The sequence below is a fragment of the Mauremys mutica genome, chromosome 1 (assembly GCF_020497125.1).
Source record: "Mauremys mutica isolate MM-2020 ecotype Southern chromosome 1, ASM2049712v1, whole genome shotgun sequence".
Classification (NCBI taxonomy): Eukaryota; Metazoa; Chordata; order Testudines; family Geoemydidae; genus Mauremys; species Mauremys mutica.
This window is the reverse complement of record NC_059072.1, coordinates 331,805,946-331,831,965: the sequence shown is the minus strand read 5'-3', so window position 1 is coordinate 331,831,965 and position 26,020 is coordinate 331,805,946. Positions and strand designations below refer to the sequence as shown.

At 38.5% G+C, this 26,020-nt stretch overlaps 1 protein-coding gene across 16 annotated transcripts in view; it reads left to right on the top strand.

Annotated features, from left to right (window-relative positions):
* YAP1 (Yes1 associated transcriptional regulator) overlaps positions 1–26,020 on the top strand; it is a 180,127-nt gene that overhangs the window by 101,688 nt on the left and 52,419 nt on the right. For 9 of the 16 annotated variants that reach the window (XM_045019291.1, XM_045019264.1, XM_045019255.1 and 6 more), the window contains one exon: positions 7,591–7,704. The exons of the other annotated variants lie outside the window; for them this stretch is intronic. In XM_045019291.1, the coding sequence (XP_044875226.1) occupies positions 7,591–7,704 (114 nt within the window). The remainder of the gene's footprint in view (positions 1–7,590; positions 7,705–26,020) is intronic. 16 annotated transcript variants of the gene reach the window in all.

Genomic DNA, 26,020 nt, shown 5'->3' with positions numbered 1-26,020 from the left:
TTTCTCTTATCTGAAAAGATAATCTAACTCAGCCATGACTTTTCCATTAATGTATAGAATGTATGATGGGAAAGCTACAGACATGATTCCCCTGCAGGATTCTTTACCCGGAGACTTCAGAGGAATAGGGAATGGGAGAAATGAGGCATTCCCACTGTTGCAACCAAGATTTATTTATCTCTCTGCTTATACCAGAGAACTAAATTTCACTGCTGAACTGTGCTGTTCTGTATTCTAAGGTGTTTTTAAAGACTTTCATCTCACCTTATTGCAGAGATTGAGAGGAAGAAAATGATGTCGATATTTAGTGAAGTGGCACACAATGCAAACATAGAATAAACTTTAAAATTGACCTTTCTCTTTCTTACCCCCACCCCCACCATGATGAGCATTAGCAAAAATTGTTTTTTAACTCAATATTTATTGAAGGGCCAGGGGGCAATCTATCAAGTCTCTGTAATGTAGGCAGTCCGTAAACACACTCAGACACTTCTCAAGAAGAATTGATAAAATTCAAAACCAAACTAGCAAAATGCAGATTAGTGACCAAAGGAAGTTAGCCAGGGGCCTTAGTAAGTCAATCTTGCTGTGGACACCATAGAGGGAAACTAAAATAGATATGTGAGTTGTGGTGTCTAATACTTCTGGGGAAATAACCTTGTTTAATGCAAGTCCATGAATAACTTAGTCTGTTTTTTTTTTAAATAGGGCTTTCTGCATTGTAGATCAATCTAGTAATTTCTGCCCTCGAAAATCTGATTTTGATCAGCTCTGTAAAGAAACTATGTAAAAATTAACACAGGGTTCTTTGTCATATTTTTATCTGGTCTGACTATTGAGCTTAGAAAATGGGATGCCAAGTAAACACTTCAGCTGACATAATTTTTTTATTTAACCCTTTTAATTCACTTGGAGAGTTGATAGTTCCAAAATTTGCTTGTGTTCAACAAAAGTACATTGTAAGAGAATTGAATTCTAGGACTGCATTCATTGTAAATTGATGCTACTGCTGACAACCCAGTTTGATTTAATGTACCTAATGTTTTAAAATTGATTTTTTTTAACTAAAGCTTTCATATTTTGCCACGTATACATGGTTCTATTACTTTGTTGCTGAGTTTGATAATTAATGCTTTCTTAAATGTCTGACTAAAGAGTGTGGGAAGTGAAAGGATGAAATGGGCAACTGTTAAGTATCTTCTCTTGGGAGAGGCAAGGATTGTTTTTCTGTTAGTACAGCACACAGGACAATGGGATCTCAAGCTTTTTGGTTGCTACCATAATATAAATATTTACTATTACTAGTAGTAATGATCTTTAAAGTTTTCTTAAGTTTCCTAATTTGAATAGTTATCCTCAGGAGTTGGTTTGTAAGGGTGGAAAGTAAAGTTTATTAATGCCTTGATGCCAAAAGTTGGGATTTGCTGACATGAATATTGTTACTGGCAGTGAAATGTGATCTAATGCTGCTTGTTCCAGAGATCTCAGTATCCTTTTAAAAAATGTTTAGGCAGATGGCTGCACTCTTCCTGGTTTGAGCTTGCTCCACGTAACCTGCCTAAATTTCTTGAACCATACCGGTGGGAAGGGATGTTGCAGTATTATAGACAAAATAATCTATTTAATCTTCCTGTGTCAATTTGGACTAAATGAAGTAATTGAAATTTCCTCACCTCATCAACAATGGGAAGAAACAACTTGTTTTTGTATGTGGTCTATTTACTAGTAGAGATTGGTCTTCATATTTGTTTTGGGACTTCTCTGCTGTAGCACTGAAAGCCATACAGATTGAGAGTTCTACAGCAGATGTTCTCAACCTTTTTCTTTCTGAAGCCCCCCACCCCTCCTACACGCTATAAAAACTCCATGGCCCACCTGTGCTATAACTGGTTTTCTGCATATAAAAGCCAGGGCTGGCATTAAGGGATAACCAGCTGGGCAATTGACTGGGGCCCCATACCACAGGGACTCCTGCAAAGCTACATTGCTCAAGCTTCAGCCCCTGCCCCAGGTGTTGGGACTCAGGGCCCTGAGCTTCAGCCCCATGCAGTGGGGCTTTGGCTTTCTACCCTGGGCCCCAGCAAGTCTAATGCTGGCCCTGCTTGGTGGCCCCCTGAAACCTGCTCATGACCCCCCAGGGGCTCCGGACCCCTGGTTGAGAACCACTGTTTTACAGGAAAAGCTGCATAGCTTTGGCTAGTCTCTTATTAAAATGATATAAGGTGCTCAGGTACCTTAGTGAGATACAGATATAAATTTCAAAATAAAAATATCCATGTCTGTTTCCTATGCTATCACAATTGATAGAACTGGTGTGGAAGATTTTGCACAAAGGAAGTGTACAAGTAACGTAATTGTATCCTTTGAATCATTAATTTTACCCATCAGGCTGCTCGATTTGCCCTCTTCAGCCAGCATGTAGCGACGTTACAAATGTAACTTGGCAATAGATTTTTATTTTAATGCTGTCCATCAATTCCATCAGTGTGTCGTCTCTCTTCCTTTTGCCTTCTATTCCCACTCTCCCCCAAGGAATTAATTTTCTTTAGTGGTATTTGGTAGAAATTAGATCAGAATTTAGCAAGAAAATGGCCATGTGAGAGAGGCGGACAGAAGCAAATACACAGTTTATAGCTCCTTGTGGGTAATATAGCAGAAAATGAACCAGGGCCCTGTGGAAGGTGTAAATTTCAACTACCTTGTCTTGAGGATTCCTGCTCATTTTTAGTTTCAAATTTACCTTTTCTCCATACAGTTCATGATATTGTATACACTGCTTTTGTAAACACTGGATATTATATGTGCTTATCAGGAAACTTAAGAAGAAAGTGTGTAAGAGACCATCATACACGGCACTACATTTATTTAGAGGTGTGCTTCTCTTTTGGGGAACTTTTCATGAAATTTAGCCATGACAGGTTACGACTCTGGTGAGAGTCTCATGATAGAAAATTGAGATTTGAAAAGTAGTGGGGGTGAGGGAAGAGAGGTACCTGCAATGTGTTTTGCTTTTTCTCATGTAACAATAAAGGTGAAGGATGTACAAAGTTATTCCATGTGCATCTTTTTAGACTCTGCTTCCCATGCAGTGTTGGACGTCTTGGTGGAGTTGGATCATTTGATATTACAAAGCACCTAGAAGTTCTTGGTTGATAGGATCACATAGTTGGCTGGCTGATGGTTATAGATAGTTATAAAGAGAAACTATTCCACTGTCACCCTTGTGAATTGCTCTGAAATTTTTATTTAAAGATAAACCTTCAAGGTATTTTATAATACCACTATCTGGATTATCTGATTTTTACTACTAGAGTTTAGCTGTGGCTTTAGTTTGAAAGTTTGTTGATTTATGGACTGTTTGGTCTTAATTACTTAATTGTTATCAAGTTGGCAGATGTAAGTATTTATGTATATACCTCTACTTGCTGTATGTAGAAATGACTTGTTCCTTTCCTGCCCTATCTCCATCTCTCTCTAAAAATTAGATTCAAGATTTGCTCAGTATACATTAATGAAACTTGTTTGATATACTTTCTGTCCTCTTCTTTTTTTCCCGCCCCTTCTTTTGTCTGGCAACTACATGTTCTGTGTTTCCTTAATTTATAGTCTCAGTTATTCAGGGCAGGGACAGAATTAAAAAAAACAACAACTTTGAAATACCATGTATTCATGCCCAGTTATGGCATGATATATTTCGTTATAAAGACACATTTTCTTAGTACTCTCTGTAAAGGATAACTTGTGTTTGGAATTGGAATCTAGTTTTTTGAAAATTTTGTCCGGATAGTGTCAAAGTTAACAAAGATGAATAGAACAGGAAGAAGGCTCATTTCCATTGCGGTAGGATATTATTTGCATTGGGAAGGTGTTTGTGATCAAACATTTTATATTGGATAAAGCAGTCATTGAAATTGCTTATACTCTATCTAAATGTGAAAAGAAATAATATGTACTCTCTACAGTACACTTATGGGTGAGAATTTCAAAAGCACTCTGCTCCCATTGAAGTCAATGGGACTTCTATGATTATATAGGCAATATACTTGACACCTTCAGCTCTTCTGTCTGCCCCGTGTGTGTGTATGTGTGTGTCTGCTGTTCTACCTCTTCTCCACTCTTTGAGTTTTCCACCTGGTGAGTGGCTCAATATTCCCTCTACTATTGCTCAGTCAGCTGCTCAATGAAAGTGACGTGCTTCTATTTAGTTTCACGGTTGTTCAGAAAACTAAACAGCAGTGCAAGCAGATAGGACTCTGGTTAGTTTTCGCTCTGCAGTGTGGCAAAGCTATGAGCAACAGCAGAGGCATGGGAGCTCTTTTACAGACTCAAGAAGAAAGCACTGTAGCAGACAGTGCTAGCAGCGGTTTTGTTTTCTGCAGAAGTTGATGGCACTTCCCAAGGAAGGTTTCCTACTCTACAACCAAGTGAGCAAGCACATTTTTTTCAAACCCTGTTCACAGATATCCTGTTAATCTAGAAATGAAATTCTAGAATGCTCATGACTCCCTTGGTCTGGGACTAACAGGCTGATGTTTCACTCTCTTGTCCAGACAGGCAGATGGACTGCCATCTGTTGGAGTTTTGATTCCAAGATATCTTACTCTTAGGAACTACCTGCCCCCAAATACTTAAGTGCAGTAGAACATTTGTGTTACATCCACTAGGATGTGGACTTATCTGATCTTCATCATAGTCATCTAAATTTGAATTGTTTTGCCTGTCTAGCTGCCATCTCCTAGCTCTGGGACTAGGGGATAGGTGAGATTGTCCTTTTCTGGAATCTGGTCTCATGGGGATGCATTGATTAACAGGTGACTGGTGTGGAGAAAGTAAATAAGGAAGTGTTATTTACTTCTTCTCACAACACAAGAACTAGGGGTCACTGAATGAAATTAATAGGCAGCAGGTTTAAAACCAACAAAAGGAAGTATTTCTTCACACAACGCACAGTCAACTTGTGGAACTCTTTGCCAGAGGATGTTGTGAAGGCCAAGACTATAACAGAGTTCAAAAAAGAACTAGATAAATTCATGGCGGATGGATCCATCAGTGGCTATTATCCAGGATGGGCAGGGATGGTGTCTGTAGCCTGTTTGCCAGAAGCTGGGAATTGGACACAGGGTATGGATCACTTGATGATTACCTATTCTGTTCATTCCCTTTGGGGCACCTGGCATTGGCCACTGTCAGAAGACAGGATACTGGGCTAGATGGACCTTTGGTCTGACCCAGGATGGCCATTCTTAAGGTCTTATGTTTTTATGGTCTTAGATGTGGAGAGAGCAAGGTTGGTCTAGTGGTGATGGTGTTAGTCTGGGACTCGATACCTGTTTCCAGTTCTCTGTACTGCTACAGACTTCTTATGTGATCTGATTCTAGCAGAGAGGTTAATTCCTTGGGCTTCAGAAATCTGGGGCACAAATCCCATTAATGGTTGACATGGGTATTTTCACATCTGTAAACAGTTTTTGGAAGTGGCACACCGCCACCAGTAACTCATGAGGAAGACTGAGTAGCTTTCTATTAATTATAGTTACTTGATTTACGCATTTTGTGTGTACAACTAGTTGCTGAGGTCAGACTGTGTTTGGGGCAGGTTTCTTCTGAAAGGAGGCAATCTTGGAGCCAATGCTCCAGTAGTGGAGCAGTCCACCACCTTGTCCAGAGAAGCAGAGCCCTGCTAACCGGCAGATATCCTCTTTATATCTGTGCACCATGTTTGTGGATTGCAGATGGATGCAGCTCCAAATTTTATATCTAAATCCTGAAAATCTGCATATCTGCAGATATCCATGCAGGATTCTACTGAGAAGGAGGTGCAGAGCAGCCAGTTGGCACCAGAATGGAGAAATTTTAAGCAGAAACACAGTTTAAATGGAAGCTGCTTGGGTCAGGGACTGTTCCTATGTATTTGAACAGCAACTAGCACAATGTAGGCCTGATCCTGATTGAGGCCTCTGAGTGCAAATACATATTAATTTATTCTTTAAAAATTCTCAAGAAAAGTTCTCCTAAAATTAAGCAAAAATCTGTTTTCCCCCAGACAACGAGCCACGGAGGACTATGGCGGCGGACAAGCATCCGCTGAAATGCTGTCGAAATTCTGGATGAGGCTGTTTGTCGGCGGCAACCAGCATCATCAAGAGGTATCACCACCGAAATTCGGCAGCATTTCGGCAGATGCTTGTCTGCCGGCCAGTACGTGGGCGCATTTAGATTCCCTGGCGGGCGCCATGGCACCCACAGGCACCGCATTGGGGACCCCTGGTTTAGAGTGATCATGTGTACATACCAGTCAGGTCTGTACTATATAGGACTTCTAAAAACTTAGCCAAATGCTTACCAGCCAACCTTTGTAGATTGTTCTTATTGGTATTTTGTTTCACGTTAGATTGAAGAAGAGGGGGAGAAGAGCCTGATGGCTGTTGTAGGAAGTTCTGTGTAATTTTATCTTTCTTCTTGAAATTTGTGGCAGAGGCACCAAGAACCTTGTTTAGGCACCCCTTTTTATTGTTTAAATCCAGAGAAATAAGGATGGTGTTCTTTCAAGTATCTAAATCACTTACACACTTCCAAAAGTCCCACCCTAAGTTAAATAAATTTATGTCCCAACAAAGGCAGAAGACGACACAATCCCACCTCAAAGAGCTTACAGTCTCTGTAAAGAAAATACAGGTGGATGATTGGTAGGGAGGACGGGGACGACATGATAAACTATGGATGAGAACACGTAGCATTCAGGAGCAGTGTTCCAGTGGCAACTCTCCAACCCATATCTTGCATGTCATTTGGTAGCCCAAGGGCCAGAGAAGACCCTCATGTTTCCTCATTCAAGCATAGCCCTTGGAGTCTGCTACAGGGGAGATTTTGAGATAACAACATGCACAGGCCTACCTGCTGGGAGTGGGGCGTAGCATGACCCTTCCTGTCTCCTTCAGACTCTGTGCATTTGTGTTTATTTATTTGCTCTTCCTCCACTTTCTCATCACTTTTTCTCTCCCTCCTTCCCTGCAGTATCATGCCTTGCATCTGCTGCAGCCTATAGCACTTTTGCAGCGGTGGGGGATGATTCCGGTAAATTTTGCTCTGCTGTCTTATGTTGGAGGAGCAGTAAAATAGAATTTCAGAAGAATCGTGTCAGTTTCATGCTGCTGCTGAGCCTTACTTACCAGACAAACTTTCACCATTAGAGGGGGAGAATTACTTCCTACCCTGATAAAATTTCAGGTGCTCATACTGGTTTCATTCTGGCAGGCTTGACTTATTGCTGGTTTTGTATTTTAAAATTCCTTTACCCCGAATGGACCCTAGCAAAGGAATAAGTGCCAAAACATATTAAAAGACACAAAAGTTATAAAATCAAACTCCAGATTTTTAATAAAATGGCATAAATGCTTTATAATCTCATTTGTATGATTTCCTCATAACCCCTTTTCTGCCCTCCTCCCAGGACTGTTAGACATGCGCTTGAAACTATTTGTTTCATGTACTGTTTTACATGTAAAATGTTGGGATTTTTTTTTATTTAGATCTATTTTTGAGCTGGAGCAAACAAGAGCCTACTATGAATTCCTTCCTTCTATATTGCAGGCCCACTCCCTGATGGATGGGAACAAGCCATGACCCAGGATGGAGAAATTTACTACATAAACCATAAGAACAAGACCACATCTTGGCTAGACCCAAGGCTTGACCCACGCTTTGGTAAAAGTTCATCTCACTTAAGAATTTTTTTTTTATTCACTTTAGTTTCAGTTCACTTTAGACATTTTCATTTTGCAGGCACATTTGGAATATTTTTAGCAGTAAGATAAAATACTTTGATTTGAATCGCATACACCCTAATTACATCCTTTAAAAAATAAGTATAAATTCATATTCTCTCTGTCATCTAAATCTTTGATGCCAGGGATCAGGACTTCACTAGTTGCTTCATAGGGCTACCAACTTTTGTGGCATCCAGGAATTACTTTGTCAGAATAAAGCATTTGATCCAGGCTCTCTGTTCTCCCACAATTGCAAATCTTTTACCAGCTAAAATGATGCTTCCAAAAGAAAGAGATACTTTCCTTTATGATATCCTAACGAACGTATTAATAATAATCATGCTGTCAAAATCCATTTGAATCACACACCAGCTTATAATTCCAGCTTGCTACAGTGATGATCATGAGAAAGCTGTCTGTTTTTAAACAGTATTGAGAGAAATATATGATAGTGTTGTTTGTATCAAAATCTTATTTGAGGCATGGAAAATACTCATCGGTTACTATTTTAGTAAAAATAGAATTATTAAAATCTTTTTAAATTAGAGGAACTAATCTTTCACTTTTTTGGTAATGTTAATTTTCAGGCAAACAATAAGAGAATGTTACAAACTTTTCAACCTTTTTAGGCTGTGTACCACTTTCCGAATAATATAGTCTACCACATACCTCCATCTGGGATAGGGTCATAATATACCTATGAAAATGGTGGGGGGGAAGGTGGTCTGTAAGGGATAACATTATGCGTCGTCTGCCATTACAGGATTTTTCTCATGTACCCCCTGATGAGAGCTCATGTACCTCAGTTGAAAACCACTGCAATAATGGAATATAGCTAGAGTACAGTGGATTGTGGAAATCTCAGATATTGTTTAGCTGCATCATACAAATGGTCATTGAGCCGTACAGAATTTTAATAATTTTCTCAGGTCCTGTTTTAGCATTAAGGTATTTCGGGTATTTTTTTTTGTTTTTGTTTTCGGTACAAAGTCATGATAGTTTACAAAAAGTCTGCCAGTTTTAATAGGTACATTAGATTTTCCTTGATTTGTTATCCAGATAATTCACTATTTTCAGCTCCTTTGGGTGGATTTGTGAGGTATTTTTTCAGAGCTATGGAAAAACCTGTATAAAAAAGAGAGCAGATCATTGTGGTTTTCAAGATTTAGTCTTGGACTCAGTGCATCTAAATGAAAACAGTGTGCAGATCACTGAGTAGGTCAGGCTGAGGGGATACAAAGCCTTTGAAGCTTTACAGGGGTTGACCTAACAACAACTGTGGGCCCCTTTTGGGAGAGTCATTAACTCCATGAATGCCATATAAACAGTATTGTGGAAAACTCAAACTCAGCAGTTCACTTTTATTTTAAAATGACTGCTAGAAATTTCAGCTTTTATTTTCAACTTTGTAGTCGTAAATGTTTAAATATCTGTCCTTATGAAAACCACAGAATTATCACAATTTGTTTGTAAGCTGCTGACTAGCTTGTAAACCGGTTGAACCACTGTGCAACTTGAGTCAAAGGTGGGGCATATATGGGAGGCTGTCATCTTTGGCAGATCTGTCCGTATTGCCCTTAATACTAGCCTTCTGAGTTGTAGTCCTATTTGTGTGTTGCAAAGCAGTGTATTAGTCATTTGAACTTCAAAATCTACTTAATATATGAATAGTAATCTGTGGTTGAAACAGGAAGTAAAATCATTTAGAAAAATAGTGTTGCCTTTTACTATGAAAAGAGGGATGCCAATTATGTTTACTTAAGTAATCGCTCAGGAAATGTATTTTGCTCTTCTTCCATGTATTGCTTTACAGTTTTGAATTATAAGAGCTTGGGTCAGCCAGCTAGAATTAAAAAAGAGAAAATGTTTTTAGGTAAGATGTATTTAATTTCTAAGAACTAATTTCAACTCCTGTAAATAGTACTGTCTCAGTAGAAGGATGGAACTACTTGTCTTGAGCATACTGAAGTTCCATAAAATGTTAAGGCTGTGGCAGTTAAACTGAAAAAGGACAGAAATGTCCAAAAGATTGCATAAGGGTTTCTTACTGCATAGTTTCCCTTTTTGGGCCCACTGTGTGTGTGTATCCCAGACAGGATTGAGTATGTGCCAAGGCTTTTTATTTTGTGGTTGGACTTTTAATCTGTTCCAGACCTTTTCAGTCAAAGAGCTCAAGTGTAACTGAAGGGGGCAGGGAAGGGGGTGGGGGGGGGGACCAATGTGGGGGGGACCAAAAACCCATGTGAGCTCCTCTGATCTAGAGTGACAGCAAATAGAGACAGGCTGCTAGCTGCTGTTGAGCTTGAAGGAGTTTTCCTTGAAATGTGTACAACTTCACATTCTATTGCGGTTTACGTTTTTATCATCTGTGCCAAGAAAGTATAAAATCTTATTCTTGTTCCCTTTTCTGATTATGACCTTCTCCAGGCCACTCCAGCAGTGTACTTACTATAGTTTTGTTAGAGAGTCAAGGTAGGTGAGGTAAGATCTATTATTGGACCAACTTCAACTGGTGAGAGAGACAAGCTTTTGAGCTTACACAGAGCTCTTCTTCAGCTCATAGTTTTGTTGACAGAAGTAACTTACTGTGCCTGATGTTTATTTTACTTTGTCGTGTGCAGGTCTTCAGTAAATGTGTGCTGATTTGATTGATCAAATTTGATTGAGTCAAAAGCTTACCTTTCAGTGATTAGTAGGAGTTGAAAATCGTATTTATTTCTGAGGACGGCCATGCCCTTTTGTAGCCTAATTCTTTCCACTAAGGGCTTGGTTTCCATTCATTGTTGGCACTTGAAACAAGCTACTCTAGATAAATTCATCTTCAGATCCCTAAACATAAGGGTAAATTTCACTGTAATGACAATTTTCTATTGACATCACTGATTATTTTTTTTAAAGTAACAACAGTAAAGAGGCATTTAGTTCACTTTCTTGATGTTGCCTCTGCAGATCCTTCACCACATGAGCTGCAGAACACATAAGATAGTATGTGCAGGCCTGCCCCTCAGTTTCAGTGTTGTGGGAAAGATGGCATGAAAGACACTAGCTGTTGCTGAATTCCTCTCTTCTACCAGCTACTGTGCTCAGGAAGTTGATCCCCATTTCCCTATTTTGCTTTGTCCTCATCAGTTTGAAGTTTTGTTAATACACCTCTATTCCGATAGAACGTGACCCGATATAGCCCCGGGCCCTTTAAATCACCGCCCGAGCCCCACTGATTTACCTCATTATATCCAAATTCGTGTGGAGCCCCGGGCCCTTTAAATCCCCACCCGAGTCCCTCTGCCAGAGCTCCGGCGGTGATTTAAAGGGACCAGGGCTCCCCACAGCGGCTGGAGCGCCGGGCCCTTTAAATCCCTGCCCGTGCGGGGCTCGGGCGGTGCTTTAAAGGGCCAGAGGCTCCAGCCACTGCCAGAGCTCTGGTGGTGATTTAAAGGGCCCGGGGCTCCCCGCAGTAGCTGGAGCACTGGGCCCTTTAAATCACCGCTGGGGAAGCCGGTCCAGTCCGTCACGGCGTATCAGTTCTTGCCGATACACCGTATCAGACCAAATCTGATATAATGCGGTCTCACCTATAAGGCGGTGAGATTTTTTTGGCTCCCAAGGACCGCGTTATGTCGAGGTAGAGGTGTAGTTAAATAAGGTGCGGTTTTGTTGGTGGTGTTTTCAGTTACTGCTTTTATTCAAGAGTTCATAGGGATCTTGTCCAAGTTGCCTTGCAACTTTGTTTTTGGCACAGCTGAACAGGAGTGGAGGATAGGCTTGAAAACCCATCTCAAACAAAAAGTCCTACTGTCCAAAGTGTTTGGGCAAGGGGTATTCATCCTGTGGCTTTGAGACTTGCACTGTGTTTATGCCTCATGCCAGCTTGGAGAGAAGCACAGTTTGAGAGCAGTCTGCAAAGGCAAATGGATTGAAGAGAAATTACCTTGAAACAATACCCTAGGCCTGAGTGGGTCAGTTCTGAAATCTAAAGGCTCCAAATTCAAGAGAAGAACCTTGGCTATGACACTGGAGTATCTGAGACTCTGGTATAAGGTCTTTTAAGTGTTGGATTTGAGGTCTTTGAATCCATCACTGTGACAAAATGCTGTTGTCTGGACTTGGATCTTAGTCCGGTGTCCACAGCTATAGAGGGAAGGGCCTTCCTCAGACCTGGAACAGTAGGATCTTTTGCACTAGTAAGGCACTTGGAACAGATTCACTGCACATACCCTTCTGTGGGACCTTTGCACATGCACAATGGGACTTGTAGGGTCAGTCTTCAGTCATGATCCATTGGTGTCTCCTGCAGAAATGTCTTTCTGACAGAATAGTTGATACCTTGGATTTAAGTTCTATTTTGAGGAAAATGGGAGGAGTTTGAGAAGAGTATGACTGTATCTGAAGGGTATAGATCTTCTGATAATGATACTCCTTGGTCTGGCCATCCTACCTGTCTGCTGCTAGGCGGTTATAGGCTTTGCCTTGGATTTTGGCAATTTGGACTCCAGCTCCTCTTGTTTCATGCTCTTTTTCCAGAGGCTATTTCAGCAAAAGGGATACAGGATCAGGCTGACTATGGGTATAAATTGCTTTTTCCAAGTGTTCTAGACCACTGGAGGAGCTTTTTCTCTCACCATGAAAGGTCCCCAGGTTCTGCATTACTAAGGGGGGATGACTGTTAAGAACAAGTTTCTCAGTCTTCGCTATTGCTCTTGGATGATTCTCCTCTGGGAGAAATGAGAAAAATGTAGGATCTGGGAGGTTAGGATAGTTCGATTTCCTGAAATTCATCTCATCTAGATAGAAAGCAAATCACATAAGTGTGTTGGAGTTGACTGAGTGGGGAAGAACTGCTTTTCCAATACATTTAGGGCTTGTAAAGCCAATGAAAGAGCTATGGACTCATCCAGCTGCAGTGCTACAAGTTTCCAGGAAATACCTTTTTTACCAGATACCTAAGGAGGGCTTTAAACTACTTTTTAAGCATCCTTCCCTGGTCTCCTTCACAATATTTGTGGCCTCAGAAGGATTTAGGCCTTTCAGAGATCTTTTTTGTGCTCGTGTGAGCTGGGAATCTAAGAACTTGGATCAATTTGTGAAGAAAGCATATTTCTGGATTTCGTTAACTTTAAGGCCAGCCAACTGTTAGGCTCTTATGAGCCACTATAATTGTGTCTTATGGGTTAAATTTTCTGCATGAGTCAAATATATGCCTGGGAGGGAAAATATTTGAGGTTTTGTCCACCATCAAAGAAGATAAGTTGGTGTCATGGTATTATTCTTTAAGAGCCTCATATAATATTTTTGACTTTGGAACCTGGTCTCTGGCAATGGTGGCAGTTTGGAGATGTTTTTAGCTGCAGATGTCAGGACTGTCTTCTAAAGTGCAGGCAAAGATACATTGCTTTTTGAGGATACTAATCTGTTCATGTCGAAGAAAGATGTTGAACTTGGAAAAAATGAAAAAATTATCAGAAATCATCCACTAGCTTTTTGGTCTGTCTAAAGTATCCTGGATCTCTTATGTGTCAGAGGTCCTGATACCAGTCTCCGCCCTTGTTGCCTCACTCCAGTTGGTTTCCACTTGACAGTTTCATGTGGGAGTCTGTGTGTTGGCATTCAGAATAAAACCCTACAATCTGACCCCAACTCGATGGGACCTGACTACATGTGTTAGGTCGGGTCAGAAAACAACCTGATGCGCTCAGGCTCAGGTTGGGTCAGTTGCCTCTAATGATCTTCTGCTGCTTGTGGTCTTGGCGTGCTAGTAGTGTGTGTCCCGCTCCTGCTGGCCTTTGTCATCTTGCTGCAGAGTGAGTATGCTGACGAATAGCCGTGCCTCTCACTGTGCAGCACACGCAGTGCCACTGCTGGCAGGAATAGGGTACACTATAAGGAATGGGATGGAGAATAGTACAGAAAAGCACTATGCCGTTAAATACCTCAGTGGTATTCCCTCACTTGGAATACTGTGTTCAGTTCTGGTCACCCCCTGCCAAGAAAGATTGGGGGAGAGGGTGTTTCAGAAGCGATTAGGAACATGGAAGAGGGATTGAAGAGAGCGGAATAGTTTACCTTAGTAAGGAAATTAATAAGAGGGATAAAAGCTTACAAAATAATAAATACAGAAATTAGATTAAGGTTTCTATTCTTTTCCCTCCCTCCCCCCCATCTTTTAATAACATTGAGGGAGCACATTCAAAACTGATAAAAGGAAATATCAGTTTGTGACACTCATTGCCAGAGGATATCAATGAGATAGAAAGCTTAGGATTCAGATAGGGTTTAGATTAGATATTTATGAATAACAAGAAGATCTGGATTTAAATTAATGAATATTTTTAAAAAGCTTTAGAATGATATAAAAACTCGAGCTTTGAAGTATCAGCCAATCTCTAATTATTGGAGGTTAAGAGGAAACTTTCTCTGGGGGTAGGCTATCCCATAATTGCCTGCTTCAGCATTTGTATTTCTAAAATAGCTACTACTGTTTAGAGTTAGAGATATGATATTGGACTGGATGGAACACGAGCCTGGCTCATGGGACTTCTAGCTGGTTCTCAGTGGGTTTATGGAAGCCCACTTTGAACATTTGGGAGTCTCCTTCTTTTGATGAAGAGAAAACATAAGAATGGCCATCCTGGGTCAGACCAAAGGTCCATCTAGCCCAATATCCTGTCTTCCAACAGTGGCCTATGCCAGGTGCCCCAGAGGGAATGAACAGAACAGGTAATCATCAGATGATCCTTCCCCTGTCGCCCATTCCCAGCTTCTGGCAAAAAGAGGCTAGGGAAATCAGTCAGGATTGTTTTAGCTGCATGCTCTATGGCAAACTTTCTTTACAGTGTTTCATAAAAACAAAGTACACCTCTGCCTTGATATAACACTGTCCTTGGGAGCCAAAAAATCTTACTGCGTTATAGGTAAAACCACGTTATATCGAACTTGATTTGATCCACCAGAGTGCACACACACACACACACACACACACACACACCCCCGGAGCATTGCTTTACTGCATTTTATCTGAATTCGTGTTATATCGGGTCGCGTTATATCGGGGTAGAGGTGTAGAATTGTGACTATCTAAAATCTTTAAAAACTTGAGAACACCTTAAGTTATTTTTGCTGTCTGTCTTTTCCAAAGACTCATGATCTATCAGACAAAGCCAGATTACATAGTTTGAATGCAGAAAAGATTGATTATGTTGCTCGTTGAATGTGTGGGCGTGTCCCCTAACATTGTTACCATTTTCCATAAATAGTTGTGTTGTGTTAGGGCAGGTAGCATCTTTTTGGACCTGAAGAAGAGGTGTAACAGTCTGAGAAACAAATTTATTGCAATCTTCTTTTCCTGCGTCTCCTAATAATAGTAAATGCATACTCTTTTTTCCTCATTAAAAGCAAAATAACGTTTCAATTTTTTTGTGCATTTTAAAGGTCTGTTTATTTCTGTGTAAAGGGAAAGGATTATTTGAAGAGATCATTAAATCTATTAAATCTGAGATAGTTGTGCAAAATGCACAATATGGAATGTATGTATATTAGTAAAAAGATGCTGTTCCCTATTAGTGAACTCTACGTCAAATTCCTCAAATTTGGTGGATATTGGTGCATCCATTGCTGATAATTGATATCCTGATCTGTATTCCTGAGTAAGCACCAACCTTTTGTTGGTTTTTTTCATTTTTGCCTGATACTTTGAAGACAAGACAAAATAAAATATCTTGAATATTTTATAATAGAAATATTAATGAAACTGCTATAGAAATAATCTGAGTCTGAGTATTCATAATTGTTAGACTAAACCAAAATAAATCTGGGTTTAAGCCAAAATAAGTGTCCCTACAGCCTTTTGGACCAGTTTAACTAATTTTGGTTTAAAATAGCACTTGACGTTAAACTGACACTATTTTTTTCATATATGCAAACCCTTAAACCAGTTTCCAGTATGGCAGAATTGTACCTTCCAACTCCTTAGTTTCCTTATAGCCTCTTGTTATAAGTTTGCCAAATGCTTTTAAAATCCAAATAAATGTTTACTGGGTTTCTTTTGACTGTTTATTTTTTGTTGGCAGGCTCAAAGAATTCTAGTAGTCCAAGAGGCCCATTTCCCACTATAGACATCTAGGCTCATATTTGCCCCATTATATCATGTTTAGACAATTATTTTATAAGCTTTTCATGTGGTAAGAGAGGTAGGGGTGTGTGTGTGTGTGTGTAAATATAGATATGTAGATATAGATATGCAAGGTTTGGCAAATAGAAAGTAGGTGTGTCAGATTCACTAAGGGCCTTGTCCACACACACAAGTTGTGCCACTGTAACTATATGAATTATGGCTTGGTCTGTCATGACTTGTCTGCCCCCTGCCTCAGCATCCTGATATCTCTGCACAAGGTAAACCTATTCAAACTGGCTACCAACAGGACTTAAGCCCAGGCTATACTTTAAAAATTTGGTCAGCTTAGCTATGTCTCTCGGCTGTGAAAATTTTTGCACTCTGAGTGCCGCAGTTAGGTCAACCTAACCCCTGATGGACACATGGCTAGGTCAACGGAAGAATTCTTCTGTTGACCTAGCTACTGCTTTTGGCGGGTGGATTAACTACATCAATGGCAAAACCCCTTCCCTCAATGTACGAAGTATCTACACTATGGCACTCCCAGTGACACAGCTGCAGCACCATAGCTGTGCAGCTGTAGCATAGACATACCCTTAGTCCTCCAGGGGCCTAGAAGGAGACATTTACCAATGAGGAGATACCAGGCCATTTTAGAAGGCTTGGCTTCTGCTTCTGAGGGGCAGTGCTAGGTGAGACTGGGACAGAGCAGGTCAGGGCCTTGCCCCCAAGAGCTTTAACTAAATGCTTGCATTTGAGTTTTGTGTGGCTGTCTGTGCCATTAAATAAATTCTGATCTTATTATTTTGTTACTTAACTGTTCAGAGATTGATGCTGATCCTATGGCACAGGCCACCCCACTTCAAACAGGCGACCAAAACTTGTGGACTACAGCAGGAAGAGCCTCCAATGCCATTCTTTGCCCTGCGGGAGCGGGGAGGGCACTACAGAGCAGCACCAGCTGCCACACTGGTATAACCATATGCCCTTAGTTTGGCTGTAGTGTTAGGTGTATAAAAGTACTTTTTATCAGAATAGCTATTCCTCTATGAGAAGGGGAATAAGCTACACTGTTTTACTGCTGTAACTGCATCCACATTGGGGAGTGTACCAGTATAACTATTTACGTTAAAAAAAAATCACACCCAGAAGTATTTATATATAAAGTTTGTGTAGACAGCAGCTTTGCACGTTTTAGAACAGGACAGGTGACTTTGGATTGGGAAGGAGATTGAGGGTGCATGACTCTCAGTGGGACTATTAGTATATAATAGTATTGCTTCAATTGTGTATATAACTTTTACACCCTAACTACAGCAAGGAGGGTAGAAAGTTGTAGTAGCTTCATTCATGTTCAGTACTGTTTTTGAGAGCAAGGCTGTGGAATGCATCTAAACTTCCATTTCTACTAGTATATAGAACTTGGCCTAAGACAATCTAATGTGTCATTTTTCTCAAGTCTATCAGGTGCATTCGTCTACTGCATAGCACTCCTTTAACACAAATGTGCTGCTAGGAAGTAACAGCATTCTTTGGAGGCATGTCGGATCTTTTCTGTTATATCGGTACAACAAGGGCAAATGTCTATTTTAAATTGTTCTGAAAATTCAGTTTTTAAATAATCAGGTATCTAAAGGAGTTCAAAGAAACGTTAGTTTATTTTGAACTGCATAGATGTCTCATCATTCAGGAACAGATTATAGCCATTTGCACTTGCTGCTCAATCTTGTTTGTATTTGAAGTGTTTCTGCCTGTCTGTGCTATAGAAAATGCAACATCTTTTAAGACTGAAATTTAAAGTAGTGGAGTGAGTATACTCAGCAAGATTACTGTTGAGTGCCACATACAAACAAATCTAGAAGTCGCTGAACCAATTGCAACAGCATTTTTCCCTAGTTTTAGTGATAAATTAATTAGGGGTAACAGGGCAGTCATTGATACTGTAAAATCATGGAAGTTGGTCACAAATCCTGTTATACTCTTTTAGGATACAAAAGGGACAGTTCTTAATTGATGTTTGCAAACAATGGCAGCCTTGTTTAAAGAAAACTAAGATTTCAAAAACCTGCCTACATTCATTTCATATTCTCAAAATATCTATTGCCCTAGTAACAGAAGAACTAAAAGAAACCAAATCTCACTTGAACATAAATAAGAATGGCAGATGTAAATGTTTTGAAGTCATAGTTATGGATAAGTTATTAGAAGAATAGACATAGTAGGAAAAACTTAGTCTCAACCAAATATTCAATACAGGAGTGTGTACAATGGTCACTTATCTTCTAAAATTGGGTTTAAGCATCAGTCTTCATCCAGTTTTCCCCCGAATTCCAGGGTATTCAAATTAATCTGCAAAACAGAGTTGCTATCAGTGAAAGCACGTCATTATGCTCTTTTTAACTCAGTGTTCATCATAATGTTTTTCATAAACCATTTTGTTTTCCTTGAAAGATAAGAACAAACAAAAGACAGGTGCAAAGTACAGTAGAATCTCAGAGTTATGAACACCTCAGGAGTGGAGGTTCAGAACTCTGAAATGTTCGGAATTCTGAATAAAACAAAACTTCCAAAAGTTTACAATTTAACAGTGACTTAATACAGCTTTGAAACTTTACCATGCAGAATAAAAACTTTTAACCATCTTAATTTAAATGAATCAAGTTCAGAAACAGTTTCCTTACCTTGTCAAATCCTTTTTAAACTTTCCCTTTATTTTTTTAGTACTGTACAGTCCTTGCGCTTTTTTTGGTGTCTGCTGCTGCTGATTGCGTACTTCTGGTTGCAAATGAGGTGTGTGGTTGACCAGTCAATTCATAACTCTGAGGTTCTATTGTACTGCACTTAAGAAGGAAAGCTCAAATGCATAAATACAACGTGGGGATTAACTGGCAGGGGGCTAATACTACAGAAAAGGATTGGAGGTGATAGTGGGTTACAAATTGAATATGAGCTAACAGTGTGGTGCAGTTGTGAGAGAGGCTAATATTCTGGGATGTATTAACAGAAGTGTCATATATTTAGGGCCCTACATTTTCGGTTTTTATTTTTATTAAGTCTGTCAAATAATTGCAGTTAACTCGCATGATTAACTCAAAAAAGTTAATGGCGATTAACTGCAGTTTTAATCGCACTGTTAAACAATAGAATGCCAATTGAAATGTATTACAAATGTTGTTTTTCTACATTTTTATATATATTGTATTCTGTGTTGTAATTGAAATCAAAGGGTATGTTTTTATTACAAATATTTGCACCGTAAAAACGATAAACAGAAGAAATAGTATGTTTCAGTTCACCTCATATAAGTACTGTAGTGCAATCTCTTTGTCGTGAAAGTGCAATTTACAATGTAGATTTTTTGGTTACATTTTACATTATTTTATTTTTGAATGCAGTTATGTCAGAGCCTACAGGTCCACTCAGTCCTACTTCCTGTTCAGCCAATTGCTAAGACAAATTTGTTTACATTTGCAGGAGATAATGCTGGCCTCTTATTTACAATCTCACCAGAAAGTGAGAACAGGCATTTGCATGACACTTTTGTAGCTGGGATTGCAAGGTATTTACTTGCCAGATATGCTAAACATTTGTATGCCCATTCATGCTTCGGACACCATTCCAGAGGACATGCTTCCATGCTGATGATGCCAGCTTAAAAAAAACAAAAAAAAAAAACCATAATGCATGAATTAAATGTGACTGAACTCCTTGGGGGAGAATTGTATGTCCCTACTCTGTTTTACCCACATTCTGCCATATATTTCATATTATAGCAGTCTCGGATGATGACCCAGCACATGTTGTTCATTTTAAGAACACTTTCACTGCAGATTTCACAAAACGCAAAATAGGTACCAATGTGAGATTTCTAAAGATAGCTACAGTATTCGAGCCAAGGTTTAAGAATCTGAAGTGCCTTCCAAAATCTGAGAGGGATGAGGTGTGGAGCATGCTTTCAGAGGTTTTAAAAAAGAGCAACACTCTGATGCAGAAATTACAGATCTCGAACCACCAAAAAAGAAAATCAACCTTCCGCTGGTGGCATCTGAATCAGATAATGAAAATGAACATGCGTTTGTCCGCACTGCTTTGGGTGGTTATGGAGCAGAACCCCTTTATCAGCATGGACGCATGTCCCCTGGAATGGTGATTGAAGCATGAAGGGACTTGTGAAACTTTAGCGCATCTGGCATGTGCCTGTTCTCACTTTCAGGTGACATTGTAAATAAGAGGCCAGCATTATCTGCTGCAAATGTAAACAAACTTGTCTTAGCAATTGGCTGAACAGGAAGTAGGACTGAGTGGACCTATAGGCTCTGACGTTTTACATGGTTCTATTTTTGAATGCATTTTTTGTACATAATTCTACATTTGTAAGTTCAACTTTCATGATAGAGATTGCACTGCAGTACTTGTGTTAGGTGAATTGAAAAATACTATTTCCTTTTGGGGGGGTGGGGGTTACCATGCAAATACTTGTAATAAAAAATAAATATAAAGTGAGCAACCGTACCCTTTGTATTCTGCGTTGTATTTAAAATCAATATATTTTAAAATGTAGAGAACATCTAAAATTTAAATAAATGATATTCTGTTATTATTTAACAGCAATCTTGATTAATTTTTTTAGTCGCTTGACAGCCCTAATTTTTATTTAACTTTTCCCAGTAATTTGTCGGTATTTATTACTACAACAACAAAAATAGGTGAAAATCTCTGGGAAAAACTTAATTTTTCTGAGTAAATATCAGGGTTTATTTTGGTGGACATAAGGGCGGGGGGGAAAGTATTCAGTAGATTAATGCTCTGATTAATGGAATTCAATGTGGCTTGCTACAGAACTAAAACAGAACTCAAAACATAATGCCACCTCCAAATTTAAGAAAATATGTCTCTAAATCCCTAAATAAAACCTTTCATTTGAATGAACAGTTTACTGTTGTAAACTTAGATCTATTAGCCTATAAATATTTACATTTAATAATTATTCCACACCATTTGCACCACATGTACTGAACTTCATTCTTTTTTTCCTGATTTTATTTTTTTTTAAACTTTCAAATACTACTTTGTGTTCTGAAACATATTTTTATACAGATTTTCATTTTGTTCCCATGTTAGCGTGTCAGATCTTTAAACAGTTATCTGCTAACAGCTTGAAATGTTTACTTGGTGGGCATGAGATTCCTCAGTACGTTCAGATGTGCACACCTTTCAGAGCTTGCGTGTATGCCTGTTTGTATGCATCTTCTAGACTAATACATAGCCTTACTTCAACAGGCAGCTTTGTATATACTAATGTATTGTAATGCATATATCTCATACAGTGTATTTTCCTAATAAAATAACTTATTTTTATATAGTAGGGTGAAAATCAGTGGAAAAAAAACAAGTTTTTTGTAAAAACCAGGTTTTTTTGGTAAAAATGGTTTAAACTGAAAACGAAGGGATTATATATAAAACATGGTCTCTTCTGTACTTTGCACTAGTCAGGACAACCTGAAGTTCTTATCCAGTTCTGGGCACTATACTTTAGGAAAGATAGGGACAAACTGGAGAATGTCCAGAGGAGAGCAATAAAAAGTTTAGAGAATCTGACCTGCGAGGAAAGCTTAAAAGCACTGTGTATGTTTAGTCTTGAGAAAAGAAAACTGGGGGAGGGGGAGGACCTGATAAGTCTTCAAATATGTTAAGGGCTGGAGGACTGATCAATTGTTCTCCGTCTCCACTGAAGATAGACAAGAAGTAATCAGTCTGCAGGAAGGGAGATTTAGGTTAGATATCAGGGAAACCTTTCCAATAATAAGGATGGTGAAGTAGTAGAAAGGTTACTGAAGGAGGTTGTGGAGTCCCCATCACTGATTTAGTTGGGGATTGGCCCTGCTTTGAGCAGGGGGTTGGACTAGATGACCTCCCATGGTCCCTTCCAACCCTGATATTCTATGATTCTAAGGTTTTAAAGAATAGGTTAGAGGATAAATATCTGTTAGGAATGGTCTAAGTATAACGGTGGTCCTGCCTCAGCTCTGGGATGAAGTAGATCAGCGGTTTTCAACCAGGGGTACACAGACATCTTCCAGACTCCAGAGGGTACTTCAACTCATCTAGATATTTGCCTACTTTTACAATAGACTGCATAAAAAGCACTAGCAAAGTCAGTACAAACTAAAATTTCATACAATGACTTGTTTATATTGCTCTTTCTACTATACACTCAAATGTAAGTACAATATTTATATTCCAATTGATTTAATTTATAATTGTAAAAATGAGAGAGGCAATTTTTGCTGTGACACTTTTTTGTATTTTTATGTCTGATTTTATAAGCAAGTAGCTTTTCGGTGAGGTGAAACTTGGGGGTATGCAAGGCAAATCAGACTCATGGAAGGGGTACAATAGTCTGAAAAGGTTGAGAGCTATTGAACTAGGTGACCTCTGGAAATCCCTTCCAGCCCTACATTTCTATGATCCTATGAAAATATGCTGTAAAGGGATCCACAAGGATGACTTACATCTTTCATAAACAACAAATTGAAGGACCAAACTTTGTAAAAAGGCATACTTGAAATATATTTTAAAGAGTTTTGATACCAGTGGGATTGGTAGAAAGTGGTAACTTTTGTCTTTACAATCACATTTTCCTATTAAGAAAAAAAATCATCCTTGTTATGTGAAAAGGGCACTAAATATTGTGTGCCCTATCACAAAATGCTGTCAAATGCACAAAATAAACTGAGAAAATAGAGAAGTAATTTTGTCTTCAGTAGCAATGGTTTTACTGTTATGAGTAACAAGTTATAATTTTAGACCATAGTGTGACCTTTTGTAAGCTGATGGTGTTCCTTTTAAATAATAAATTTAGAGAGTACAGGTAGCTTGACTTTTGAAGGGTGATGTGATTAATACACAGATGAATATTTGACTTGGCTTTCCCTATTCTCCTTATAGATTACCTAGAAAGGTACTTAAACACAAATCTGCAGGAGGAATCTCTGTGGCTGTAAACTGGCAACAGTCCTGTGCCAGATTACACCAGCAGAGAACTGGCCCCTTAGGTCTGTGAATTGTAATAATTCTCTGCCTTGCTCTTTGAAAAGCCAGTGAGCAATAATTGTTTACCCCATTTGTCTCGTTAAAATAGGTGACGGGTGGTCTAAATCTTCCAGTAACTGTCAAGTATTCATTATCTGCTGCAAGTATATGCTATTTGTTGGTGAATGAGGATTGAACAGTTAATGCCTTATATTGAAAGAGCACCCTCAAACCATTCCCAAACACCTGGTATATGTTAGAACTGACGGTAGACAACAAATCATGGAGGTAAATCATGTTATAGCTGCAAGTGCATAACACAAAAAAAACTTTATACTGTTTCTAGTTCCTTGTTTAAAAAAAAATACTAGTTTCCCCTCCCCCAAATCCTCTTCTCTTCCCCTAGAAACAAAGCAATGTTTGTTCCTTTTCTGCCTGTGAGGTCTTTGCCTACCCTGTATGGGTGCAGAGCCCCATATTTAAATGCTTTCCATACCCAAGAAAGGTAAGAAACCGGATACACCAGGAAACTGATAAATCCCAGCTCTAATAGATAAATGAGGTTGTTTGCCTTTGAATTAAAGCCATTTCAAATGAGCTATGTGTAAGGATCATCACAAGACCATTTGAGTCTGTAAGTGGCAATCAAGGTGCACAAAAACAAATATGCTTACATGAGATCATACTGATAAAGCTCATTTAGGTAGCTTTTATTGTGCAGATTTCAGCACTCCTTCCTTGCTTGGTCACAAAGCTTTTATCCACACTCACTGTTTCTTATCTGAATGTTTAGAGCAAAAACAAAAGCTTGCCCCAAGGTGATAGTTTGGATACGTAATTAAGAGTTACAAATTTTAAAGATTATAAAAAACATGTTATTTTTCCTTGTCATTTTGTTTGAAGCAAGGTGGCTTCGCTGCTAGTCAGGGTGGATAAATCAATTATTTTAAAAAATGGTTTCTATTTCAATCAGATTTATTTTATTTTTGTTTTTATTAAACATTTTTATTTTTTAAATCTGTTTAAAATGAAATTTGCATTTAATACAAAAGGTGTTAAGGCCTAGATTTACAATCTTTTAAAATGTTTAAATAAATAAATATGCTGAATCCATGAAACGCTATCAAAATCTTTCTGTATAAAGAAAGAATCAGGAGAAAAACATCTACCGTTTGAAGTCAAGCTTTATAAATAGGGCACAATAGGTCAGCCTAAGCAACTTAGGAGTCTGCCTCATTTTCAAGAGACTTAGGCAAGATGAGGAATTTAAACTCCAGTCACTTTTACTTAGGCATATTTGAAAATTTTCCCAGGCTGACCTGAAATAATCAGTTTAATTCACTGACTAGAGTTAATCCTTCTGCTTAATAAATCATTTAGTTGTAAATGTGAAACATATTTTGGATACATAAACTTCTCTTATCAAAACATTTTAATCAGAATACATTTTATATGCTGTTGTGTGTCTAATTAAAATTCTTGTTACCCTCCGAATGCAGCTTGACACAGGTAATGAGCAAAAAGTTAATTATCTAGTAAACAAGCAAAATACCGTTCTAACGTTCTAAAAGTTCAGTTAAAAAGAATCTGAAAATATTAAGCTATATAGTTTCTTCAAAAAATGTATCTAGTTATAGTGTGTACCCTCTTAGGTAGCAAAAAGATGAACCAAATCTGGTGCAAAGGCTCTGCTTAGTTGTAAATCAAGGCCTTCTCTAAGGGTTACACCAACCAATAAGAGAATTCACCTTTCTTTAGAAAATAACTGAAGTACAGATGGAACAGTTGATTAAAATTGGTTATTTAAATTGAGGCTTTCCACGTGGTGATTTAAATTGCCTTGATTTAAATCTATTCACCCAGCTCCTAGTATTAAATATCCTGTTTGAAAACAGAATTGAAAGCGGTAAATTCTGATTTTTCTCCTGAAAATTAAAAATAATAATGACTTGTTAAAGTCATTATTTTAATTGAGGGTTTTTCCTTTTTATGTTAGCTGCAATCATGGTGGAATTAAAATTGTTTTTTAAAGTATAATTTTTAATTTTCAAAATTTAACTTAAAATTTGTTGTTCTAGTTCTTCTTATATTGGAGTAAAAGTGGTTATGTGGATGATTTGTACTTGTTTCTTCAATTAGTTTCCTACGATTAGTAGAATGTCAGATTTTACAGAGGTTTTTTTCCTACTGAGAAGTTTCACACTTAAAAATGCTCATCTGTGCTGGAAAGAGACAAGTCTGTGGTCTTAATTTAACAGTCGTACTGTGAGAAACAACAAAACTGACAAGTAGGGCTGTCAAGCAATTAAAAAAAATTGATTAATTGCGCAATTAAAAAATGAATTGAGATTGCTGTTAAATAATAGAATAACATTTAAATATTTTGGGTGTTTTTTCTACGTTTTCAAATATATTGATTTCAATTACAACACAGAATACAAAGTGTACAGTGCTCACTTTATATTTATTTTTGATTACAAGTATTTGCCCTGGAAAAAAAAATAATTTATTTTTCAGTTCACCTAATACATGTACTGTAGTGCAATCTCTTTATCAGGAAAGTTGAACTTACAAATGTAGAATTATGTACAAAAAACCTGCATTCAAAAATAAAATAATATAAAATTTTTAGAGCCTGCAAGTCCAGTGTTCAGCCAATTGCTCAGACAAAAAATTGTGTGTTTGCAGAATACAATGCTGCCCACTTCTTCTTTACAGTGTCACCTGAAAGTGAGAACAGGTGTTCTCATGGCACTGTTGTAGCCGGTGTCGCAAGTTATTTACGTGCCAGATGTGATAAAAATTCCTATGTCCCTTCATGCTTCAACCACCATTCCAGGGGACATGCGTCCATGCTGATAAAGGGGTTCTGCTCCATAACCATCCAAAGCAGTGCGGACCGACACATGTTCATTTTCATTATCTGAGTCAGATGCCACCAGCAGAAGGTTGATTTTTGGTAGTTCGAGTTCTGTAATTTCTGCATCAGTGTGTTGTTCTTTTTTAACATTTCTGAAAGTATGCTCCACACCTCATCCCTCTCAGATTTTGGAAGGCACTTCAGATTCTTAAACCTTGGTTCGAGTGCTGTAGCTATCTTTAGAAATCTCACATT